The sequence below is a fragment of the Oncorhynchus clarkii genome, chromosome 19 (genome assembly GCF_045791955.1).
Source record: "Oncorhynchus clarkii lewisi isolate Uvic-CL-2024 chromosome 19, UVic_Ocla_1.0, whole genome shotgun sequence".
In the NCBI taxonomy this organism is placed as follows: Eukaryota; Metazoa; Chordata; class Actinopteri; order Salmoniformes; family Salmonidae; genus Oncorhynchus; species Oncorhynchus clarkii.
In genome coordinates, this window is record NC_092165.1 from 39,601,626 (window position 1) to 39,624,789 (window position 23,164).

A 23,164-nucleotide genomic window follows, 5' to 3' on the forward strand; every position below is an offset into this window, starting at 1 on the left:
AAGAAGGCACACCTGTTAATTAAAATGCATTCCAGGTGACTACCTCATGAAGCTGGTTGAGAGAATGCCAAGAATGTGCAAAGCAGTCATCAAGACAAAGTGTGGCTATTTGAAGAATTTCAAATATATTTTGATTTGTATAACACTTTTTTGGTAACTACATGATTCCATCTGTGTTATGATGCCTTCCCTATTATTCTACAATGTAGAAAATGGTAAAAAAAAAAAAAAAAATGACGAAAGACCCTTGAATCAGTAGGTGTTTTAAAACTTTTGACCAGTAGTGTTTTTCTCTAAAAGTAATAAACCATGTTTCTGACAATGTAAGCATAGGAAACCATAGGCTAACCCATAGTCACAGTGCAAACACCATCTGACAGAGATCTCTGAGAATTGGCAGAGAGAGACTGGTGGGGCTCTGACCCTGGCTGGCACTGACACCTGTAAAACTTCAACATCCAGAGCCAAGGCCAGAGACAGATCAATGCACTAAGACCCCCCTCTATCTCTCCATCTCCCGAGTCCACAGCCTGCTCTCACCGATCTCCTCCACTTGCTCCAAATAGTCATTGTATTCTCTCAGGCTGGAGAAGTCATAGTCTCTCATTATAACTGTGAAGGAGAAGAGAGAAAAAAAAGATATACCCTAAGTATCAGGCCTAATACTTGTTTGCTCACATTACATTGAAATAGCAGGGCTAAAGAAACAAAGATGAGGGATGGACAGAACGGGAGGGGCTGAGGCAGATGTATGGCAGGGAAAGAGCCTTCCCATTTGAGCAACCCCTGGGGGGGCATTGTCTACAAAACAAACAGCATAATGACAAAGACAAAGGAAGCTTAAGGAGAGGGAGGAGAGGGCTGAACACAAACACAAACAGAGACACACCCTTCTCCCCCGTGCCCCTCAATCACATCTTGAGCACCTTCTTGCGGATCTCCACCTCCTTGTCGATGGCTGGGTCTTTGAAGAGCTGCATGTGGAAGTTAGTCTTCCTCAGGGGCGTGCCTCACTGCACACAGTTCCCCCGAGCCACTCACAAACAGCTCTCACATCTGAGGAAACAGACACACTAATGTGTCAAACACACACACATACAGTTGAAGTCGGAAGCTTACATACACTTTAGCCAAATACATTTAAACTCAGTTTTTCACAAATCCTGACACTTAATCCTAGTAAAAATTGCCTGTTTTAGGTCAGTTAGGATCACCACAATTTTAAGAATGTGAGATGTCAGAATAACAGTAGAGAGAATGATTTATTTCAGCTTTTATTTCTTTCACCACATTCCCAGTGGGTCAGAAGTTTACATACACTCAATTAGTATTTGGTAGACTTAACTTTAAACTGTTTAACTTGGGTCAAACATTTAGTGTAGCCTTCCACAAGCTTCCCACAATAAGTTGGGTGAATTTTGGCCCATTCCTCCTGACAGAGCTGGTGTAACTGAGTCGGGTTTGTAAGCCTCCTTGCTCGCACACGCCTTTTCAGATGTGCCCACAAATTTTCTATGGGATTGAGGTCAGGGCCTTGTGATGGCCACTCCAATACCTTGACTTTGTTGTCCTAAAGCCATTTTGTACAACTTTGGATGTATGTCCATTTGGAAGACCCATTTGCGACCAAGCTTTAACTTCCTGACTGATGTCTTGAGATGTTGCTTCAATATATCCACATAATTTCCCTACCTCATGATGCCATGGTGTTCTTCGGCATGCAAGCCTCCCCCTTTTTCTTCCAAACATAACGATGGTCATTATGGCCAAACAGTTCTATTTTTGTTTCATCAGACCAGAGGACATTTCTCCAAAAAGTACGATCTTTGTCCCCATGAGTAGTTGCAAACTGGAGTCTGGCTTTTTTATGGCGGTTTTGGTGCAGTGGCTTTTTCCTTGCTGTACGGCCTTTCAAATGATGTTGATATAGTACTCGTTTTACTCTGGATATAGATACTTTTGTACCCGTTTCCTCTAGCATCTTCACAAGATCCTTTGCTGTTTTTCTGGGATTGATTTGCACATTTCGCACCAAAGTACGTTCATCTCTAGAAGATCGAATGCGTCTCCTTCCTGAGCGGTATGACGGCTGCGTGGTCCCATGGTGTTTATACCTGCGTACTATTGTTTGTACAGATGAACGTGGTACCTTTATGTGTTTGGAAATTGCTCCCAAGGATGAACCAGACTTGTGGAGGTCTACACATGTTTTCTGAGGTCTTGGCTGATTTCTTTTGATTTTCCCATGATGTCAAGCAAAGAGGCACTGAGTTTGAAGTGAGGCCTTGAAACACATTCACAGGTTCACCTCCAATTGACTCAAATTATGCCAATTAGCCTATCAGAAGCTTCTAAAGCCATGACATCATTTTCTGGATTTGATCAAGCTGTTTAATGGCACAGTCAACTTAGTGTATGTAAACTTCTGACCCACTGGAATTGTAATACAGTGAATTATAAGTGAAATAATCTGTCTGTAAACAATTGTTGGAAAAATTACTTGTGTCATGTACAAACTAGATGTCCTAACCGACTTGCCAAAACTAGTTTGTTAACAAGAAATTTGTGGAGTGGTTGAAAAACAAGTTTTAATGACTCCAACCTAAGTGTATGTAAACTTCCGACTTCAACTGTATATACAAAGCTTATTACAAAGCTTATTCTTTGGAGCAGGCAGGTCTAAATCTATTACCTACATGCATGTCTAATGCACTTTTCCTTAGCAATGGTGGTACACCTCCATTTTATATAATATGTATGCGTGTTATCAGCCCCACAACAGGTGATAATGGCCATCTTATATTACCTTAATGTAATAGTTCAGACAGTAGGAATCATGAATGAAATGTTGCAGACAGACAGGAAATTAATCTGACACCCATGCCAAAGATTGTCTGCACTGGAAATGTATTTTTCTATTGTAATTTCAAAGTTACTCAAAACAGTCAGCGTGCCACACTGCACACAACACAACATCCTGTTCAGCAATGCACCCACAGCTTCTCATCACTAAACTATTTCAAATTCCACTGATGCTGAAGTTCCCTGAAAAGGCTCGGGCTTCTTTCAACATTGTCAGGATCGTAATAATTTGTTATGACCTTGAAAGTGCTCTAACAACTGGTCTAATATTAATAAGATCCCCAAAAAAGACAAAACAGTTATGGTAGTTTAGAGATAAATATTTCATTATAAACTGCATCGATTAAGAACAGGACTACGTTAGAGATATCATGTCTCAGTGTTCCTGTATTAGTCTGGTTTAATAGGTCTTCCTGCATAGAGGGGTTCCCTTCCCTCATTGGCTAACACAGAGCTGTTCTAGGAAATTGTTGCATGACACACAAATTCCATCATCAAATGTCAATGTCCACCAATACGAAAACATTCCAATGCAGAGGGTCCTTCCACAAGCGGGGCGGCAAGTAGCCTAGTGGTTAGAGCGTTGAACGAGTAACCTAAAAGTTGCAAGATCGAATCCCCGAACTGACAAGGTAAAAATCTGTTGTTCTGCTCCTGAACAAGGCAGTTAACCCAATGTTCCTAGGCAGTCATTGAAAATAAGAATTTGTTTTTAACTGAAGTGCCTAGTTAAATAAAGGTTTAACAAATAATAATAATAATAAATAAAAAAAATGTAAAAAGCCATCAAAACAACACGGCCATAGCAACCACCAGAGCCACTTTCGGGCCGAACAACATTTACTCATCAATCACACCTTTAAGCAGGTAGGAGTTTACCCATCAATCACACTCAAGTGAGGAGTGGACCCTAAAGACAATGGAGGTCTTAAATCTTCCCTAAGTAGGCGGTAGGAGGGGTGGGCGGCAGGATAAACGTTTGCACAGTCCACTCTTTTAATTAAGTCTCTGTGGAGCTTTATTCCACTGGAATTCACCTTCCGTAGGCTTCCTGCTCTTAGCTGGCCACCTTCAGAAGCAAGCACCAACATCTGGTTTCCAAATGGCCACATCTGGAGTGACTACAACCGTTTTAACCCCAAAACATAGCCAAAATGTTGTTGTTTTTTCAATGTGATGAAATTTGAGGGGGAAAATCGTCTTGGGCCTACAATTTTTTATAGTATGTTTCCAAAGTCTCATTTCTTTCAAACCCTCTTCAGAACTTGAGTGCTTTAGGCCTAGACGCAGTAAATCTTTTTCACCTCATCAGCAGGATTCTAAATGAAAAAGCAGTTATGGGAGAAACAGCAGCGCTACTGGGCTTTACCTGTTTACATATCAGATATGCGGAAAACAAAGCAAACCTGCCAAAAGATCATGAACACCAACACACCCTCTAGTAGGGATGCACGATATAATAAAAATAATTAAAAATTAATTAAAAAATTTTTTTTATCTATGAACATATTGGAATCGGCCAATGTCTACTCCCAATGTGCAAAACCGATTTTAAAGCTGACGTGCATCCCTATATAACGAAAGTACATGACGTAATGACGCCACGTAAAATTTGGCGCTACACGCATTCCTAAAGTAGAACACAATGTCTGCTGTGTGGATCGAGCAGTCAACAAGCCATGCAGTCATTTGAAAGAGTAACAAAATTTCAGCGAGACAACTCAAAAGGTGAAATCCATTAAAGCCAATGTAATGGAAATAATTTCCCTTGACAATAAACCGTTCTCTGTCGTGGGTGATGTTGGCTTTTGCCGACTGGTCGAGCACCGGTTAACACTACCAAGTGCGTTATTTTTCAGATGTTGCCCTACCCGGAGTTACACAGTAATAGCGTCACAGCTATTGCCAGGACTACCTGGCATGATGACTACTTGCTGTCCCCAGTCCACCTGGCTGTGCTGCTGATCCAGTTAACTGTTCTGCCTGCGGCTATGGAACCCTGACCTGTTCACCGGATGCGCTACCTGTCCCAGACCTGCTGTTTTCAACTCTCTAGAGACAGCAGGAGCGGTAGAGATACTCTTAATGATCGACTATGAAAAGCCAACTGACATTTACTCCTGAGGTGCTGACTTGTTGCACCCTCGACAACTACTGTGTTTGTTATTATTTGACCATGCTGGTCATTTATGAACATTTGAACATCTTGGCCATGTTCTGTTATAATCTCCACCCGGCACAGCCAGAAGAGGACTGTCCACCCCTCATAGCCTGGTTCCTCTCTAGGTTTCTTCCTAGGTTTTGGCCTTTCTAGGGAGTTTTTCCTAGCCACTGTGCTTCTACACCTGCATTGCTTGCTGTTTGGGGTTTTAGGCTGGGTTTCTGTACAGCACTGAGATATCAGCTGATGTAAGAAGGGCTATATAAATACATTTAATTTGATTAGTTTCACGGCATACATACTATGCCGTTTGGGTCTTTGCATGTCAAAAAAGATAGAGTAGCACTGTCAAAGCTGTACAAAAAAGGTCAGCAAACACCGGCCTTGAACGATGAGTTTACAATACTGCGTTGGTAATAAAGCATAATTTGTTCAACCTCAACTTCTGGGGTAGCTAGTTTTAGCTTGGTACCTAGTTAGCACCAATACAATCAGCTTGAAAACAATGACCAGTAAAAACTGCTGTCATTTTCATTATTCTAAGCAATGATTTAGGAATCCTTGCGAGTAAGTATTAGCTAGGTTGCCACTTGTTGTTCGCCTATTGATACTGAATTTCAGTTCATGAAAATAAATAGCTAGCCAGCTACTTAAACCTTTTACGGCTGCTGTCCCTGTACAGGGATCAACATCAGCGGACATCAGCGGAAATTTCAGAGTGACAACTAATAGTACTCGATACAACTCAAACTTTCATTAAAACACACATGCAGGGTACTCAATTAACGCTACACTCGTTGTGAATCTAGCCAACATGTCAGATTTTTAAAATGCTTTTCGGCGAAAGCATGAGAAGCTATTATCTGATAGCATGCAACCCCCGAAATACCCAAAGGGGACGTAAACAAAATAATTAGCGTAGCCGGCGCTACACAAAACGCAGAAATAAAATATAAAACCTTCATTAATTTTAACGTGCTTCTTTGTTGGCACTCCTATGTCCCATAAACATCACAATTGGGTCTTTTTTTCGATTAAATCTGTCCATGTATACCCAAAATGTCCATTTATGAAGCCCGTCTGATCCACGAAAAAGCACCGTTCCAAAACGGACCGTCATTTTTTTAAATTAAAAAAGTTACCTATAAACTTTGACAAAACACTTCAAACTACTTTTGTAATCCAACTTTAGGTATTAGTAAACATTAATAATCGATCAAATTGATCACGGGGCGATCTGTATTCAATAGCAGCACGTTTTGAAATCATGGTCCACATTCTCTCTTTCATAACTTCCTCTGGTGTACTCGACGACAGGAAGTGCCTATTCCTCATTTTACCAAGGATAAATTTAAAATCTTTGACAGTACTGTAAAAAAGTACAGTAAAAAAATTGACAGTACTGGCGACATCGTGTGGAAGCTGTAGGCATTGTAAACTGGGCCCTATCTATTTTCCCTTGCCATAGGCAATACAGAGACTGGCGGAGGGATATTTTGGGGGTTTTTTTTGTGAACAGTTTTCCTTGGGATTTTTCCTGCTAAACACGTTCTGTTATAGTCACAGACATGATTTAACCAGTTTTATAAAATTCTGAGTGTTTTCTATCCACACATACTAATCATATGCATATACTATATTCCTGGCATGAGTAGCAGGACGTTGAAATGTTGCGCGATTTTTAACAAAAAGCTGCAAAAATTCGCAGCCTCTTTAACAGTTGGCCAAAGCTAACGTTATAAGCAGCCAGCTAGCTTCATCTGGCTAGTGTTGCTCGACCGGGTTGTGTTGTGATGCTAACCACAATAAGGATTAGGCACAATAGTGGAATTTGCAGTTTGCCTTCAAAATAAAAGTACGTCATTGACAGTGATGCAAATTAATACAAATAGTAGAATTATGTCATACTTTTATTTTGAAGGCTAAATGCAAAGTCCACTATTGTGGCTAATCCTTATTGTGGCTAGCTTCACATAGATGGGTCCGACCACCATTAATCAAATAAGAACGATCTTATAAATGAGGGTTATTTTAGATGACACCTAGCTATATAGTTAGCTAACTAACTAAAGCTACTGAAACAGATGTCGTTTTGCTATGTTTTGGGGAAGAACATTGTTTGCATCCATGAGCTAGCTAGCTTTGTAGGTGCGCGAGACAACTTTACCAGCATCATAGCATACGTATGAATAGTTGGGACATGAAATACGAGTGATAGTGTAATCAATGTGTAATAACTACATAAAAGATTTATGAACGCATTCAATGTGACATGCAGTCATATTCAGGTCCTGATTAGTCAAATGGTGTTATTTGACATGTCAAGTAGGGTTAAATAATATATTTTTTGACACTCAAAGACCCAAACAGCGTTCCATAGAAATCTTGGTTGAGAATGAAACAACTGAACATTGAAACAGCACAGGAAGTAAGTGAAAGAAATAGATTTTGATTATGTTTTACTGGTAATGGGGACATACGTAAATGCCAACAAAATAACTTTTTGGTCAGTGTGGTGTGTAACCTTTATTTAACTAGGCAAGTCAGTTAAGAACAAATTATTATTTAGAAAGACGGCCGACGCTGGGCCAATTGTGTTATGCCCAAATTGCCCTATGAGCAGATGTGATACAGCCTGGATTCGAACCAGGGACTGTAGTGACACCTCTTGCACTGAGATGCAGTGCCTTAGACCGCTGCGTCCATGTGTGTGTTTTAACTATTTAACTGTACTAGAATGCTTAAAAAGGCCGCAATATTTTTTTTTATATCTGTTATACGTATCGGTATAATTTTGTTTGCCAAGGAAAATATTGGATATCGGTATCAGCCAAAAATGTCATATCGGTTCATCACTACCCTCTAGTATAGAAAAGATCTCACAAAACATGAGCAAATTGGCCTAGTGTTCAACAATTGCTGGATTTATCACACAAAAAACATAAATAAAACAAAAATGATCCTGTACGTGGTTGGTCCCCAGGACCATGAGAGGGGCCCCCTGTTCGAGTGCAGCCCAGTAGGGGCAGATGTTCACTGTGGCCCCAGGCTACAGGAGAGGTATAGGCCTGGCCATATGGAGGTAAAAGGGGGGTTTGCTGCTTGTTTCCACAGACCCACAAAGAGCCCATTCATCAGGTAGGTCCAGCAGTTGGGCGTAGCTTGCCCCCTGTCCCATAAATGGACCACATAACGGACCCTTCCACAGGGGAAATCCTCTGTAATTGTAGAGCAAAGAGGTGAAACTAAGAGAAGATTGGAGGGAGGAGACTTTCAAAGTGAACTTGCCATCTTCAGGCTAGCTCCTCTCAGACAAGCCATTTGTATAGGCCCCTCTGATTGTCAAATACATTTTTATTGCCACATGCCTCGTAAACTAACAGTGAAATGCTGACTTACGAGCCATTCCCAACAATGCAGAGAGAAAAAAATACAAATAATAGAATACACAATGTGCAACATTAACAAGGGATGCAGGATTTTTATTTGCCTCATTTAGATGTTTCTGCTTATAATTTCAGACATTTTGTTAGGCTATTTGTTAGTCAACTTGTCTACAATTAGATACAAGCAGCTTATCTTCTGTCATTATATGTTTAGCTAAAAGACTATATAAACCCTTGCTCACCAGAACAATGCCATAAATCGGTAGAATGAATGCTTCAATATATTTGATATCGGTCAAGTTCTCCGTCATCTCTGCTTCTTTTGCAGATCAAAGACATTTAGGGACTGAGGAGAAAATGCAATAAGTCAACAACAACAATCGGGAACGATTTTCTGTGCTAGTTGTAAAGGAAATGTTAAGCTGTGAAAACGACCCAACATTTCAAGATTTCAGTTCGGCTTGGATCTATATTTTATGTGGTTGAAATACTATCAGCTTTTATGATGCTGATAAAGATAGCCGTCATATTCTCTGATGATCCCGAGTCAAAATGTACATTTGGTGTATAATTTTACTGCAAGAAATGCTTAATTCTGCAGGAGATAATATAAAATACTATGTGAGAGGTTATAAACCTTTAGTCAGTGTCCAGATTTCAGTTTCCATTTAACCGATCTGAACAGCAGGCTACAGTTCCCTTGGCCCATAGGCCTATTTGAAGTCCCCATCGTGTGACTGTTGAATTGTTATAGCTTCTCACAATCACACATAACAAATATTTCCTAAACATTACTTTTCTGGCCCTCCCTCTCTTTATGTTCATCTCTCCACTTCGCAACTTTTCTCTTATTGAATTCAACTCTGACATTGTCCTGTTTGCCTCAGTGGATCGATGTTAACGTTTTCTGCCCGTTCCCAAAAGCATTTGGCGATTGGCGTGTAGGCTATTTTGCACACGTAGAGTTAGGCCCTGAAGCTTAAACTTATGCTCTAATGTCAGATAGCCTAAAATAATGAAAGACCTCAATGATATGCATAGTGTACAAAACATTAGAAACGCCTTCCTAATATTGAGTTGCACCCCCCTTTGCCCTCAGAACAGCCTCAATTCGTTGGGGCATGGACCCTAGGTGTCAAAAGCGTTCCATAGTGATGCTGGCCCATGTTGACTACAATGCTTCCCACAGTTATGTCAAGTTGTCTGGATGTCCTTATGGTGGTGGAACATTCTTGATACACATGGGAAACTGTTGAGCATTAAAAAATATATATAATAATTAAATGCAGCATTGCATTTCACTCAGCGTAAATTGCACAAAAATGATACATTATGGATTTATGAATTGTTTTCTCTTTATTCAACCCGATTGCAACCCACCCGTCCTTCATCCACACAATATTTTGCGGTTATAAGCACGGGGACTGCGGGTTTTGAGTCAACCCATACATCACTAATACACGGTGTGACAGAATAGGTCAAGAGCCCATAAAACGCCTGCTATCTACTGCAGCATCATCTTTCAAATTGTGCTTTTCTCCTGCTGCTGGGCATAAGGGCTTGAGAGGCTATACGGTAATATGTCCAGCATCATCCACACGATTTCTCTAGCATACGCCATCTTTCCCTCTGTCTCTTCCTCTCTCCCAGAACTGTTCTCACTGTAGCAGAGTGGTGAGCGAGCCCTGCACCTCTAGTCCTCCCCCTCACCTGTCCTGCTCAGAGCTCATATCTCTCCCATCTGCAGCTGTCAGCAGGTCAGAAAGGAGGTAAACAGGGTCCTGGCACAGCAAAGACAACCCCCTCCCCCTCCGCAACCCCAACAGCCAGTGACATTGCCTCCCTCCCTCCTTCTCTCCCTCCTATACACTATTGAAGGTAGGAACAATGCAGCCACATAGGGGCTGGTTCACGTGTTTCTCACATAAAGCCCTCCATGCTCTGGACTCCATGCTCTGGACTCCATGCTCTGGACTCCATGCTCTGGACTCCCACACAAGCAGCTGTGGTGCGTGGGCCCAGGCAGGAGATCCCTTTGTGTCGTAATCACCTGGCCATCGAACACCGCTAACCTACTGTGACGCCCCATTCCTGCCAGTAACACCTAAAACGTAAGGAGCCACAGCCAGAAAACACTGGGACAGTGTGGGAAGATGATGGGAAGATGAAGAATGGGAAGATGAATGTCATAAATTACAAGGTAGATCATTCAGCATGGGAAAGAGTAATCTACATCACTCTGCCTAAAGGGGTAGTGACCAACAGACACACAAGAACCTAGCCTCCACCTGCAGAGGTGTCCCTATCAGTCCTTCCTTGATCTGTACCTACCCAGCCTGGGTAATATCCCTGGCCCACCGGCATCTGTGCTGTGTCGTCGCCAAAGGACACAGGTCCTGCGTCATCGTGCGTAGGTAATAAATAACAGAAGGCCACGGCGACAGTAAATGTGCCACTGTGGGGTTTAAATTTAGATGCAGGGTGGAGTGGTTCCATATAGTGCACGGGACGGCCTAGACTGGATGGCTTCACAGCGTTGTCAGCTGTCAGCAAGACTCTCTCCCCAATGCAGATAAGACCTTGCCACAGCTTGACTAATTGACAGTCAGACCAACAGACGGACAGACAGCCAGACAGACAGACCGACAGACCGACAGACAGACAGATAGGTGGGAAGGATATTTTTGTTTCTAGAATTTCATTCAAATAAGCCTACACACTATGTTGACTATGAAAAAAATACCACTTTTGTCAAGATTAGGCTTATCTCCAGTGACAGATCGGATTTAGTTCTGGGTTCCGAGATTGCACAACATTTGCACATCAACAATATCACACCAAACCTTAGTCAAATAACCAGCAGTCGGGACAGTCAAAGACAACATCCCAATGTGTGTGGTTGCAGTTTCCTAGCAGCACCCTGATGATCTGGTAAACAGCTCTGAAGAGCACCAGCAAGGTGACCGGAGCTAGGGAAGGGCGATCCTCTAAATTGCTTTATTGCAAAGTTATTTCAATTTTCTCCCAGTGTGACCCTGCGTCCAGACAGAACAGAAGCTCTGAGTTATGAGTGGGCTGACCTGATGACGAAGCACAGCCACTTCCTGATGGTACGGTCAATAAACATGCAGGGTCGAACATATGCTCCAGCAGACACCAGCATTTTCATCAGCTTCAACACCCATAAAATCAACAGGTCTCCTCTCCATCACGGAGACTGGGTGGATGTCTGTGCTTAAAAAACAGGGGGGATTTCCAAAGATACTGAGCGACTACATCAACCAGAATTGATATGGGAACAGTTTCCGTATCACAAACAACAAGCCAGCGCTGTTTATTAAACAATTAAACGTGTGCATACTGTAAAGCTTGTAAACAAGACACGCTGAGACAAATATAAGTTTTTATGTTGCCGATAGAAAGAACATATTAAAACAAGCAAACATTAATATTGACATCACGCACCAAAAGGTAACAGCTCCTCACGTTCAGCTTGACAAACGTTACAGACGTACTAACTAACATTACAGTTTATTTTATATTTCTTATTGTAGTTGTCTGGCTAAATAATACACATACACATATATAAGGACCATAAAAACCTGGCCAGCCGGTCCACATTGCCTCCTTGCATATATAAGGGCCATAACCTGGCCAGCCGGTCCACATTGCCTCCTTGCATGGATTGACAACATGCAGCTAATAGCTGGGAAGGCTAACGTTAGCTAGTTATCATGAATTGATACTCACAGCGTGTGGCCACAAACATTCACCATTCGTTTCAGGGACTGATTCCTGTATTTTGCATCTCGGACACCCCTGGTTGTCCATCTCTACAAAGCACCCGAAAATCGATGTCAACAATGAACTAGCAAGTTATCAATATCTCTTAACAGTTCGCACAAGTGGTAAAATCTGTCACATTTAAATAGTCCCGATAAGAACGTCGGTGGTAAGATCGGTTCCTAGTTAATGATCCCTCATAGCGCACCTCACTAAGTGGACAAATGCGTAATAGTGATAAATCTTGTTATTTTCAAATTTAAGATTATGAAAACAAGAATAAACACACACACACACGACATTTTCAGAGCTCCACAATGCTTAGGCTTATTTCATTTTTTTAAACTAAAATTATGCATTTTCATTTGATAGCCTGTTAGAAGACCTATTTGAAAACGTGAGAAACTCACTATAGTAATCAGCAAAAAACATTGCTAATAATAATAGTCTAATAATCAGAGCCTAATAATAATAGGTATTTGCATCAGCTATTGTTGCATTATGATAATCAAATAGCCTATCAGTTAATTTCCATTAACTGAGCTAACGCATAAGAAACTTTCATTAGTTTGCTTTTTTATATTAATCGATGTTGGAGTTGAATGTATAACGTAGGCTATAAAGAGTAGGCTGCTGTACGCATATCACAAATTATTTAATTTAGCTAACAGGGGCAGTCCATTATCGCACAGCTCAGTTGGTACAATCAAAAAATAATATGCCATGATGCAGACAATATGGAGAGTCTTTTCCGCTCTCATATCAAAATCCCAACCACATTCACCTTGTACAGGTAAGCCTCTGAAATTTTATACGTCATGTTTGAGTGACAGCTGCAAACCAAACATTCGTCTCTTGGTCGAGGTCGCTCCTCCCTGGCGGAGCCCTTCGTAGCCAATCGGGTGGCTCTCCTGCAGACAGACCCCAATGCCCTCTTGCTACAGTTCCCGCAGAGTAAAAGTCACGTTGGGACGAAAGGGGAGCGCTATCCACTTACAGCTGCTGCCAGATATTCGATCGCATTCGCATGGCGAGGGGGTAACCTGATCGGCTGAAGGCTTGCCGGAACCAGGGAGGAGTGACTTACCAGGAAAGGCTTGAAAAATGTCTTCTTCTTCAGGAGAAGTCACAATTTCAAATGACATTCAGAAGGAAAATGTGAAGACGGACAAGCGAGAGTGTATCAAGCTTCTGGCGCTCGATACCGCGGAGTTGTCTATGGAGCGCGCAACTTCGAACACTGATGCGGTCCACAGTGAACTTCTGGTGAGCGCGACTTCTTCCCTGGCATTCTCCCCGGAGCAAGTGGCGTGCGTCTGCGAGGCTCTGCAGCAGGGAGGCAATGTGGACCGGCTTGCCAGGTTTTTATGGTCCTTGCCACAGAGTGACCTGCTACGCGGCAACGAAAGCATTCTGAAAGCTCAAGCTCTTGTCGCTTTTCATCAGGCTCGGTACCAGGAGCTCTACAGTATTTTGGAGAACCACAGCTTCAGTCCGTCCAACCACTCCTCGCTGCAAGACCTATGGTACAAGGCACGGTATACCGAGGCAGAGAAAGCGCGTGGGAGACCCCTGGGCGCCGTGGATAAATATCGCCTGCGGAGAAAGTACCCACTCCCCCGGACTATCTGGGACGGGGAAGAGACAGTATACTGCTTCAAAGAGAGGTCCCGCAACGCGCTGAAGGATCTCTACAAGCAGAATAGATATCCCTCTCCAGCCGAGAAAAGAAACCTCGCTAAAATCACGGGACTCTCTTTGACGCAGGTCAGCAACTGGTTCAAAAACAGGAGACAGAGGGACAGAAACCCATCCGAAGCGCAATCAAAAAGGTGAGAAAGAACAAATAAAGTATCCGTTGATTGCTTGATTTTACGCAAATAGCACAGTGTGCGTAATGGCACATTTAAATTGTACATTCATTACCAGGAATGATTTTTGAGATTATTGCTGGCAAGGTCGAGCTGGCTTGCCTTGTATCATACACACACACACATGACTGCCTCTGGCTATTGTATGGTAATCGCCCATAGAGCTTTGTGTGTGAGTTGACAGCGTAAATAATTAACATTAGATAGAGTAATTCCGAAACAAAAAAGTGTGCCAAGTAGCAAACACGCCGCTAATGTTTTGAAATATGAGGCTGTTGACATCCAGATCGGGTTTCTTTTGAGTGTTCAGGCGCTAAGAACATGGATACCAGTCCAACATTAGCCTGCTATATTCCGAATATAACTTTTATAGTCTAAATTGTGTTATAAATAAGTTGTTTTATAGATTTAGCCTATAAGTATGAAACAATTATATAGTCTCCTGACAGAGTGTGTGGTGTGTGTGTGTGTGTGTGTGTGTGTGTGTGTGTGTGTGTGTGTGTGTGTGTGTGTGTGTGTGTGTGCGTGTGCGTGTGCGTGTGTGTGAACGTGTGTGTGCGTGCGTGTGTGTGTGTTCAAAACGAACTGAATACCTCACCTGTGTGTGTTCAAAAGCAACTGAATACCTCACCTGTGTGTGTTCAAAACCAACTGAATACCTCACCTGTGTGTGTTCAAAACCAACTGAATACCTCACCACATAAATCACTTTAGCTGTTTACTTTTCCTTTTAAGCCGAGGGTAATCAGAAAACCTCCCTTCAGCGTTTCGTTTGAAAAACCCCCACCCACAGGCAGGCAGATATATTCCCTTCTTTTTATGTTTTCTTCTTTATGAACAAAGCTCGTGCGCACCTGGTGGAGGTGAGTTCTTTCTCTCGCTCTCTCTCTCTCAATTCAATTCAAGGGATTTATTGGCATGGGAAACATATGTTAACATTGCCAAAGCAATTGAAGCACACACACACACACACACACGCACATACACACACACACACACTTCAAGAAAGATGATGTCATAAACAGCTCACAGGCATTTTTGCTCGAAGGACATTTTTTGTGTTTGCAATCCACTTCATTCCAGTATGTGGAGGCCAATAATTATATTGCCAATGACTGAAAATGATTGTCCTTTGAGTGACAAAATAAGTGATTATAAGCCATAGTTATTAAGTTGATTTATGGAGAAGAAGAATAAGCTATCCTTCTTCAATAACTGGCTTGCAGGCCTCAAGACGACGAAGCAGAAGTTTCTCAGAGTCAATGAGGCTCTTTATTTCAGAGAGCGAGTCTTTTTTTGTAGCGAGGGAAATGCAGCTGTTTCAGTCACTCACTCATGATGAAAAATACAATTGGAAATGGCATTGTTCGATTTCTTAATATTTTCTTGACATTACAAAACTTAAAATGTGAAGTTATGCAAACAAAAAAATTAACCAAAACATATACCAATCACCACCAAATTACAAATAAATGAGTTGACCATTTGTGTTGTCACGCTGCCACAGCTGACATTTGTCACCCTGGAATTTATTGCACCAAATGGTAGGTCCACTGTTGGTTGTATTGTCGTCCAAGCCTACTAGGTCCTGAAGGAGTTTAAATAAAGGAGAGATATAATTCAATTTATTCTCCACAGGGTAAAACTTTTGGTAGTCACTACACCTCTTTGAAGCAATGTTTGTGAGATCTCCATGGTTCACCTCTGTTGTTGTGCCCACAAAGATTCTATAAAATTCTATATGTACTTGTGCATGAGGTTTTATCACTATCTCAATTGGCTAAGACAGTTGAGGGATGGATTAAGTTGCATTGACAAGTCAGCCACATTTCTTAGTATGCAAATAATAAGGTATTTTGCATGTTCAAATCAAAAAACAATTAAAATGTTATTTGTCACATGCTTTGTAAACATCAGGTGTAGACTAACAGTAAAAATGCTTACTTACAGCCTTTCCCAACAATGCAGAGAGAAAAATAGAAAAATAATAACACAAACAATAAATACACAATGACTAACTTGGCTATATACAAAGGGTACCGGTACTGAGTCGATGTGTGGGGGGTATGATGTAAAAGAGATAGACATGTACATATAGGTAGGGTTAAAGTGACTAGGCAACAGGACAGATAATAAGCAGTAACAGCAGCATATGTGGTGAGTCAAAAGAGTTACTGCAAAAAGGGATCAATGCACATAGTCCTGGTAGCTATTTGGGTAACTACACTGAACAAAAATATAAGCACAACATGTAAAGTGTTGGTCCCATCTTTCATTAGCTGAAATAAAAGATCCCAGAAATGTTCCTTGCACAAAGGGAGCTTATTTCGCTCAAATTCTGTGCACAAATTTGTTTACAACCCTGTTAGTGAGCATTTCTCCTTTGCCAAGATAATCCATCCATAATCCATCCACCAGGTGTGGCATTTCAATGTGTAATAAAGCCCTTTTGCGTGAAAAAATGAATTCTGATTGGCTGGGTCTGGCTCCCAAGTTGGTGGGCCTAATGGCCCCTGTTCAGTCATGTGAAATCCATAGTTCGGGCTTAATAAATTTAGTTCAATTGACTGATTTGCTTAAATTAACTGTAACTCAGCAACATCTTTGAAACTGTTGCATGTTGAATTTATTTTTTTGTTCAGTATATTTAGAAGTCTAATGGCTTGAGGGTAGAAGCTGTTCAGGGTCCTAATGGTTCCAGACTTGGCGCATCGGTACTGCTTGCCGTGTGGTAGCAGAAAGAATAGTCTATGACCTGGGTGGCTGGAGTCTTTGACCATTTTTAGGGCCTTCCTCTGACACCACCTGGTATAGAGGTCCTGGACGCCAGGGGGCTCGGTCACGGTGATGTACTGGGCCGTTCGCACTACCCTCTGTAGCCTTCTGTTTACAGGAAATTAGAGTTTATTCCTTGGTAGTGAGTGATGCAATATTTTATTAATTTAAGCAATGTTTACATCCCAACATACACACACACACAAACACACTACCACTCTGAGTGAGAAACACACATGCACACCCACTTTCTCAACATTCTCACAGGTCTGCCTATGATTATCTTGGTTTCAAAATCTGTCTGTCTCACTCACTCTGTCAATAGTAAAACTCCACCTCTGCGCTCACAAAAGACAGCAACATACTGTAAGTCAAACTAGTAGGACAACTTACTTCTCTGACCTCTATTCTGCCTCACACAATTCTATTATTAAAATCTATCAAAAGTGTAGAAGAGGACATATTTCATTCCGACAGTCCCCGAGCATCTTTCTATATCTCACTGTCCCTTCTCTCTGGCTTTTTTCCCCACAGTGAATCTGATGGCAACCACAGCACAGAGGATGAGTCTAGTAAAGGACAGGAAGAGCTTTCTCCACTCCCCCTCTCCAATTCATCTGACGGGGCGATGACCCATGGGGCCCTCCCCCTGCAGACAGGGTCTCTGGACAGTGGGTTGGTCATCAAACAGATTGGGGACATCAAGATGCCCTCTGGATCCAGCAGTGAGATTCTCTTTAACGGGAACCTAGTGACCAGTAACCCCTCCACTGTCTTCCATAATGGTGGCTCGTCTTACCTCCAGGCCCCCAGCAACATCCTGTTCAACGGGCTCAACCTGGGTGTCCAGCCCCTGGCCTTCAACCCCCAGCGGCTCTCTGGGGGGGTCTTGATGGGGGGCTCTGGTGTGGACATGCAGATGCAGGCAGGCCAGGAGAAGGGGCTGGGCAGCTCCAGCGTGGACTATGCCTCCTACTCCGGCTGTGTGAACGGGGCAGAGGTGAAACTGGAGGGGGTTCACGGCATGGCAGCTCAAAATGCCGGCTCGTCCGTCCTCACGTTCAGTTCGTCCTCAGGGACGCTCCAGCTGGGCGGTTACAGTCAGGTCCATGTGCACAGCGGCATATCTGACGGCAACAGGGCATCTCTGCTCAACAGCAATGTAGGTCTTCCTCCTCTGCAGCTCCCCTCTGGCTCCTCCACCTCAGCACTCTCACAAGGTGGGTTGACTTTAAACTGGTTGTCAGTTCTATGTCAGCTACATTGAAAACTTAAAACCCACATTGAAGTTTTGCCGATAACGGTTATTGGTGAGAAATAATTATTGCTTAGAGTATTTTAGGATTTAATGTCTTCTTACTGCTAATGAAAGATACATTATCTGTGCATTTACAAGAATATGGTGGTAGTTGACCCTAACCTTTCAAATATTGCAACCAAATCCCGTTCTTCTTCTTCAAAAAAGTGAATGAGTCCTGGGTTGAAATAGCAATGGGTGTAGTCATCAGCTCTGTTATGCGTTCAATATGTCTAAGCTTCCTTAGCATTTGGCCTTCCTGACTTTGGGTCTGAGGCCAGAGGCTTGTTACTGCACTGCAATGAGTTGGGGCTCGACGTAAATGCCAGACACACACACACACACAGTCCATTATCTTGTGTGGCGATATATGGTGGTCCTAGAAAATTATAGAGATGAATAGAACACAGGTTCTGAAGTCATCATCACTGCACACTCCTGACCTCAGGGGGAGAGAGAAGGAGAATCTGTTTCAGACAATTACAGGGCTGAAAAACTTACTAACGAGGAGAGAGTCATTACAGCACTTACTTTGACAAAAAGCAGAGACTTCATACCAGGACAACAGAAAAGTAAAATAGAAAGAAAAAAAAGCCTTTTTGTTGGCCCATAGCAGGCTTTTACATCAATACAACTCTCCTGGGTCCCACAGGGTCAGCTTCAAAACCCAGGTGTGAGAGAGACACAGCAGAGATTTCTGATGTATTTCTGCTGGAAGTTAAGAACATACAGCAACAGTACAGTAAGAGTGAAGCCAGAGATTTGGAAGACTGTTAGTCGAGTCGAGCAGGAGTTGGTTATAGTGGTTCAGAGATAAGGGTATAAAGTACTGTTTGTAAGGAGTATAAGATGTATAATGTCCTGTCATTGATTATCCCAGGTACAATCCAAGTGAACAATGTAGCAGTCAGTTCTTCCAGTGAGGACTCCTACCACCACCAGCACCATCAGGACAAGCTGGCCATGGCCCCCATGCACCCCAGCACAGTGCTGTACAGCATGGGCAACACTGGACAGACCTCCATCAAGAAGGAGCCCCTGGAGGGAGGCGGGGGCGGTGGGGTATACTCCTACCATCATGGCCTTCACCTGGACACCAGTGGGCAGCTCAGTTACTCCTCAGCCCCCCTAAACTCAGAGGAGGTCCCCTCTAGCCAGGGCCCCACCCCCTCCTCTGATGTAACCATGGTCAGCTCCTCCAGTCCAGAGCCCGAGGTCTACACCACCCTCACCGTCAGCACCCCTCTGATGGCCCAAACAGACCCGAACGGACACCACCTCCAGCCTGAGTACCTCAGGGGCCACAACCCACAATCTGTCCCCTCCTCACACCTCCTGGGCCCTGGCATGAACAACAACTACATGTCTGTGTCAGAGAGTAAGGTGGACGCAAGTGGCGATGGGGTGAATGAGATGGTGCGGGTCATGTGTGGGGAGATGGAGCCGGGGGAGGAGAAGGAGCTGGCCAAATTACAGACAGTGCAGATGGACGAGGATATGGCTGACCTTTAACCTGTAACCTATGACGTTTCATAAGCACTCATATCTGCCCAAGCAGTGATGTGGTGAATATTTTTACTTTTTTGTGTGTTTTTCTACCATTCATTTCTTCTAAGTGTTAAATTATTTGCTAATGTTGTGTTCATTTTACCTTACACTGCACTCTATTCAGATGCAAACCCCTTGGATTGGCACCATGAAGTCATCCTAATGAATTATTTTAAAACCCCTTGATTCCTCTATGCATCACAGAAAGTCAGAACTAGAAGTCCCTTGCATGCATATGAACCACATTCTAAGTGTGCATTTTTTATATACAACACCTGCTACTTCCCATTGAGTGGACTTGATCCACGGAAGCAGGTGTTGGAATGGCCCTGGTCATGTGACCAGGATGTTTCTCCAAACTAAATGCGTCATCTGGGTCAACTCAAAAAGGTCCTTCAGTAGGGGGAGGGGAGCGTCTCTGTGAAAATGTTCACTAAACCACTACAATTGCTGCACTGAAAACCACACATAAAACCACATATGAATAACAGGGCCATCACTGTGCACAGCAGTTGCTGATTTATGCAATTTAGACCTCTTCAAATTCTCAGAAAGTCATTCAAGTCTACCATCCTCCATAGTACATTCATCATTTGTTACATATCATGTGGGCTGAGGATGATTCATCATATTTATGGCATGGTTTCTGTTCGGGGGACTTAAGAAGAAATGAATGTGCCTTTCTGCCCCGTAGTGTCAGTCTGCACTGACCTCTCCTAATTTGCACTAGCATCAAAACACTATAACAGAAGATTGTAGCTTCAAAGAACCTACCTTTCCCTCTGGACTGATCAAACCATAGCAAATCTATACTGTGAAAACATATTTCAAGCTTCATCCATTATTGGAGACAGAGAGAGGTTATAAAGGGGTTCTGACACAGTCCGTATCTATTTGAACATAGTAAGACCACTATATGCTGTTTGTTCATTTTGGCAACAGTATGTCCCATCATTCATTTTGAAATGTCTCCTCAAACTGTCTCTGCAAAAATATACATCAGTTATATTTGTCTACACAGTAAGATGCAAGCACATTTATATTATTGACTGTTGTGCCTGTTTGTATGAGAAACTGGAAGGGGAGCATTGTGTTTGAGGGAGGAGAACCACATGCAGTCCGAAGTGTTTTTTATGGAGAGGGATTTCTATTGTGTCCCTTTGCATGTCAAACTGAGTTAAGAATATTAAAATGTCCTGGTTACTAGTGCCTTTTACTTGTAATTGTTATTTTCTAAATACGATTGAGTGTGACTAGCAAGTTCTCTACCCTCTATGATTGATGCATAGGTGCAGAGTGAGACACATGCAAACTTCCATGGTTTTCAGATAAACCTATTCCACTTTGGGTCATTTTCTGGTATTATTAGATAGGTGCATAAGCCAGACATCTCCTGTGACGTTGAGGTAGGGAGTAAGTGGGCCTCATACATCAACAAATGTATGTGGAGCACTTCACAACTGAAGACATGAACTTCACACAGACACACAACACAAGACCATAATACCCCATCTCAACCGCATGACCAACAAATGTCATTTACACATAACAGTAAGACAGTAAGACACAGATCCATGTACATACAGACTTGCCAGTACATTTTCCTTTGTCAGGTTCCATGACCTAAACCCTCACTCAGAGTAGAGCTATGAACAGACTGCAAACTGACATAAAGATTACATTACAGAACAACTTTGTCTACATGCTCTGATGTCATATACCAAAAATAAGCCATGGGCATGTGGTAAAACAGATTGTTTTTTATTTTAGCTTGAACTGTATGTTTGTAATCTGAAATGATGTGAATGTATTTTTCTAAATCTCCATACTGCATTAAAAGTTTATATTTATAAAAATATAAAACTGTTACTAGTTTTTGTCATGAAAAAAGTGTTCATTTGGCTCCTTTACCATGACTAAATAATTTCTAGATTATTTCTTAATTAAACATGTGAGTTGGGTTTGTGTTTAATGTTATGTCTACAGTGGACCTAAATTCTCCAGACAGGAAGCATACGTCTTCTATATATTTAAAAGGCTTAAAAAGCCAACCTCTGCGAGGATGGGGGTATAACAGGCATGCCCTGATCCAACAAGCCTAGAACTGCGCTCTGCAAACCTGCAGTGATCATTTGCACATGCCTGGCAACCTGGTGTTCATTAACCCTCCTATTCTCATCTCAGCCGCCGTAATTCAAATAAACAGCAATGAGATTTCCAGAGGTACTGCTCTTAGGGGTGGGGGGTCCATAGCTCCACACAGTCCTATCCATGGGCCCTCTCCCTGGGATAACCCAGAGCAAGCTCTCCCTGCCTCACTCAGCTGATCCACATATGGATGAATGAGTCTGAAGGGTTGTCACTCACAGGCACTGTGTGTCTGTACAGAGATATCCTGAACTGCTCACATGGCTTTTAGGGATTTTTAATGATCTTCCACCCAATTCTGATTCTCTCCACCGGCTCCCAAGTAAGGCTAGTTAAGATAAAGGGGGATAGAAGCGGCGGGGGAATGGATGCATGGGTGGATAGGTAGATGGAGAATTTATAGTGGTTTTGAGACTGGACTTCAGGTCTTATCCTCTTCGTAGATCATTTTTATGGGTTCTATACGGATGACCCAAATAAACAGAAGGTGTTTGTCTCCGCTCATTCAATGGAGAGAGAGGGGGAGAGTGGGGGAGAAAAAGGAGAGGGAGAGGCAGGTAACTGGTGTATGGTTACCTGTGCACTGGTGACTTCGTTGCCATGGGCATTGGATTAGCTGATTGTTAGGTATCAGGTGATGCCTCCTGTAATATTGAAGAGGGTGAAACGGCTTTGTTGAAGCCCTGAACAAAGTCTGATTGGAAAAGGGAGCCAATGTTCTCATGGGGTGTGGGCCCCAGAAAGCTTCAAATTTCCCCTTTTTATTGTGCCTGTAGATTAGAAGAAAATGAACAGCACAGCCAGTCCTTTTAAAGGAAGACTAAACACTATTTTGAAGAACATCTGTTTGCAATATTACTACATTATTTGTATTACAGTATAGCTTACAAGGCAACCTTAATAGATGGATGTATTGCATATTTAGAAAACAAAAAGTTTAAAAAGTAACTTATAGATGTGTAACTTTTAAAATAACACACTTTATACATGAGAAGTGTCCAGCAGCTATTGTTCAACATCAAATACACCAATCCAACCACATAATAATGTTACCAAAAAGTTAAACAAGTAAGATGTATAATTTCGTCCACAATTTAAAACGTGCACTGTAAAACATGCGCGGGCGAGCAGTAAAATAAGGGACCCCCCCAGAACCGAGGCCTTATTAAAAACGGTGACCTCTGATCTCTTGGATGGTTTCAAAGCTGACATTTAATGCGGCGCAGCAGACTGCAAGCCATATGTAACATGACCTGGGGAGCGCGGTACTCCGCTGCTCCACATCCCACTAATGAGAGGCCAGGGGTCGCTGGGTGCTGCGCTGCTCCAAAAG

At 42.5% G+C, this 23,164-nt stretch overlaps 1 protein-coding gene and 1 long non-coding RNA gene across 2 annotated transcripts; one reads left to right on the forward strand and one right to left on the reverse strand.

Moving 5' to 3' along the window:
• Positions 1 to 490: 490 nt before the first annotated feature.
• On the reverse strand, positions 491 to 12,322 carry LOC139375171 (uncharacterized). Its single transcript, XR_011627761.1, has 3 exons — positions 12,160 to 12,322; positions 890 to 1,056; positions 491 to 612 (listed from the first exon to the last, which is right to left on the reverse strand). It is a non-coding gene; the product is annotated as an uncharacterized lncRNA (long non-coding RNA).
• Positions 12,323 to 13,143: 821 nt separating this feature from the next.
• LOC139375173 (homeobox protein SIX4-like) lies at positions 13,144 to 21,546 on the forward strand. Its single transcript, XM_071116720.1, has 3 exons — positions 13,144 to 14,024; positions 17,373 to 18,058; positions 19,016 to 21,546. The coding sequence occupies exons 1-3, from the start codon at positions 13,297 to 13,299 to the stop codon at positions 19,645 to 19,647; spliced, it is 2,046 nt and encodes a 681-aa protein (XP_070972821.1). The 5' UTR covers positions 13,144 to 13,296; the 3' UTR covers positions 19,648 to 21,546.
• The last annotated feature ends 1,618 nt before the right edge of the window (positions 21,547 to 23,164 follow it).

Excerpts from the sequence above, each read along its gene's own strand:
- LOC139375173 (XM_071116720.1), top strand. The coding sequence starts at position 13,297 with ATGTCTTCTTCTTCAGGAGAAGTCACAATTTCAAATGACATTCAGAAG. Across the intron at positions 14,025-17,372 it reads TCCGAAGCGCAATCAAAAAG|TGAATCTGATGGCAACCACA; the intron begins GTGAGAAAGAAC and ends TTTTCCCCACAG. Across the intron at positions 18,059-19,015 it reads CACCTCAGCACTCTCACAAG|GTACAATCCAAGTGAACAAT; the intron begins GTGGGTTGACTT and ends TGATTATCCCAG.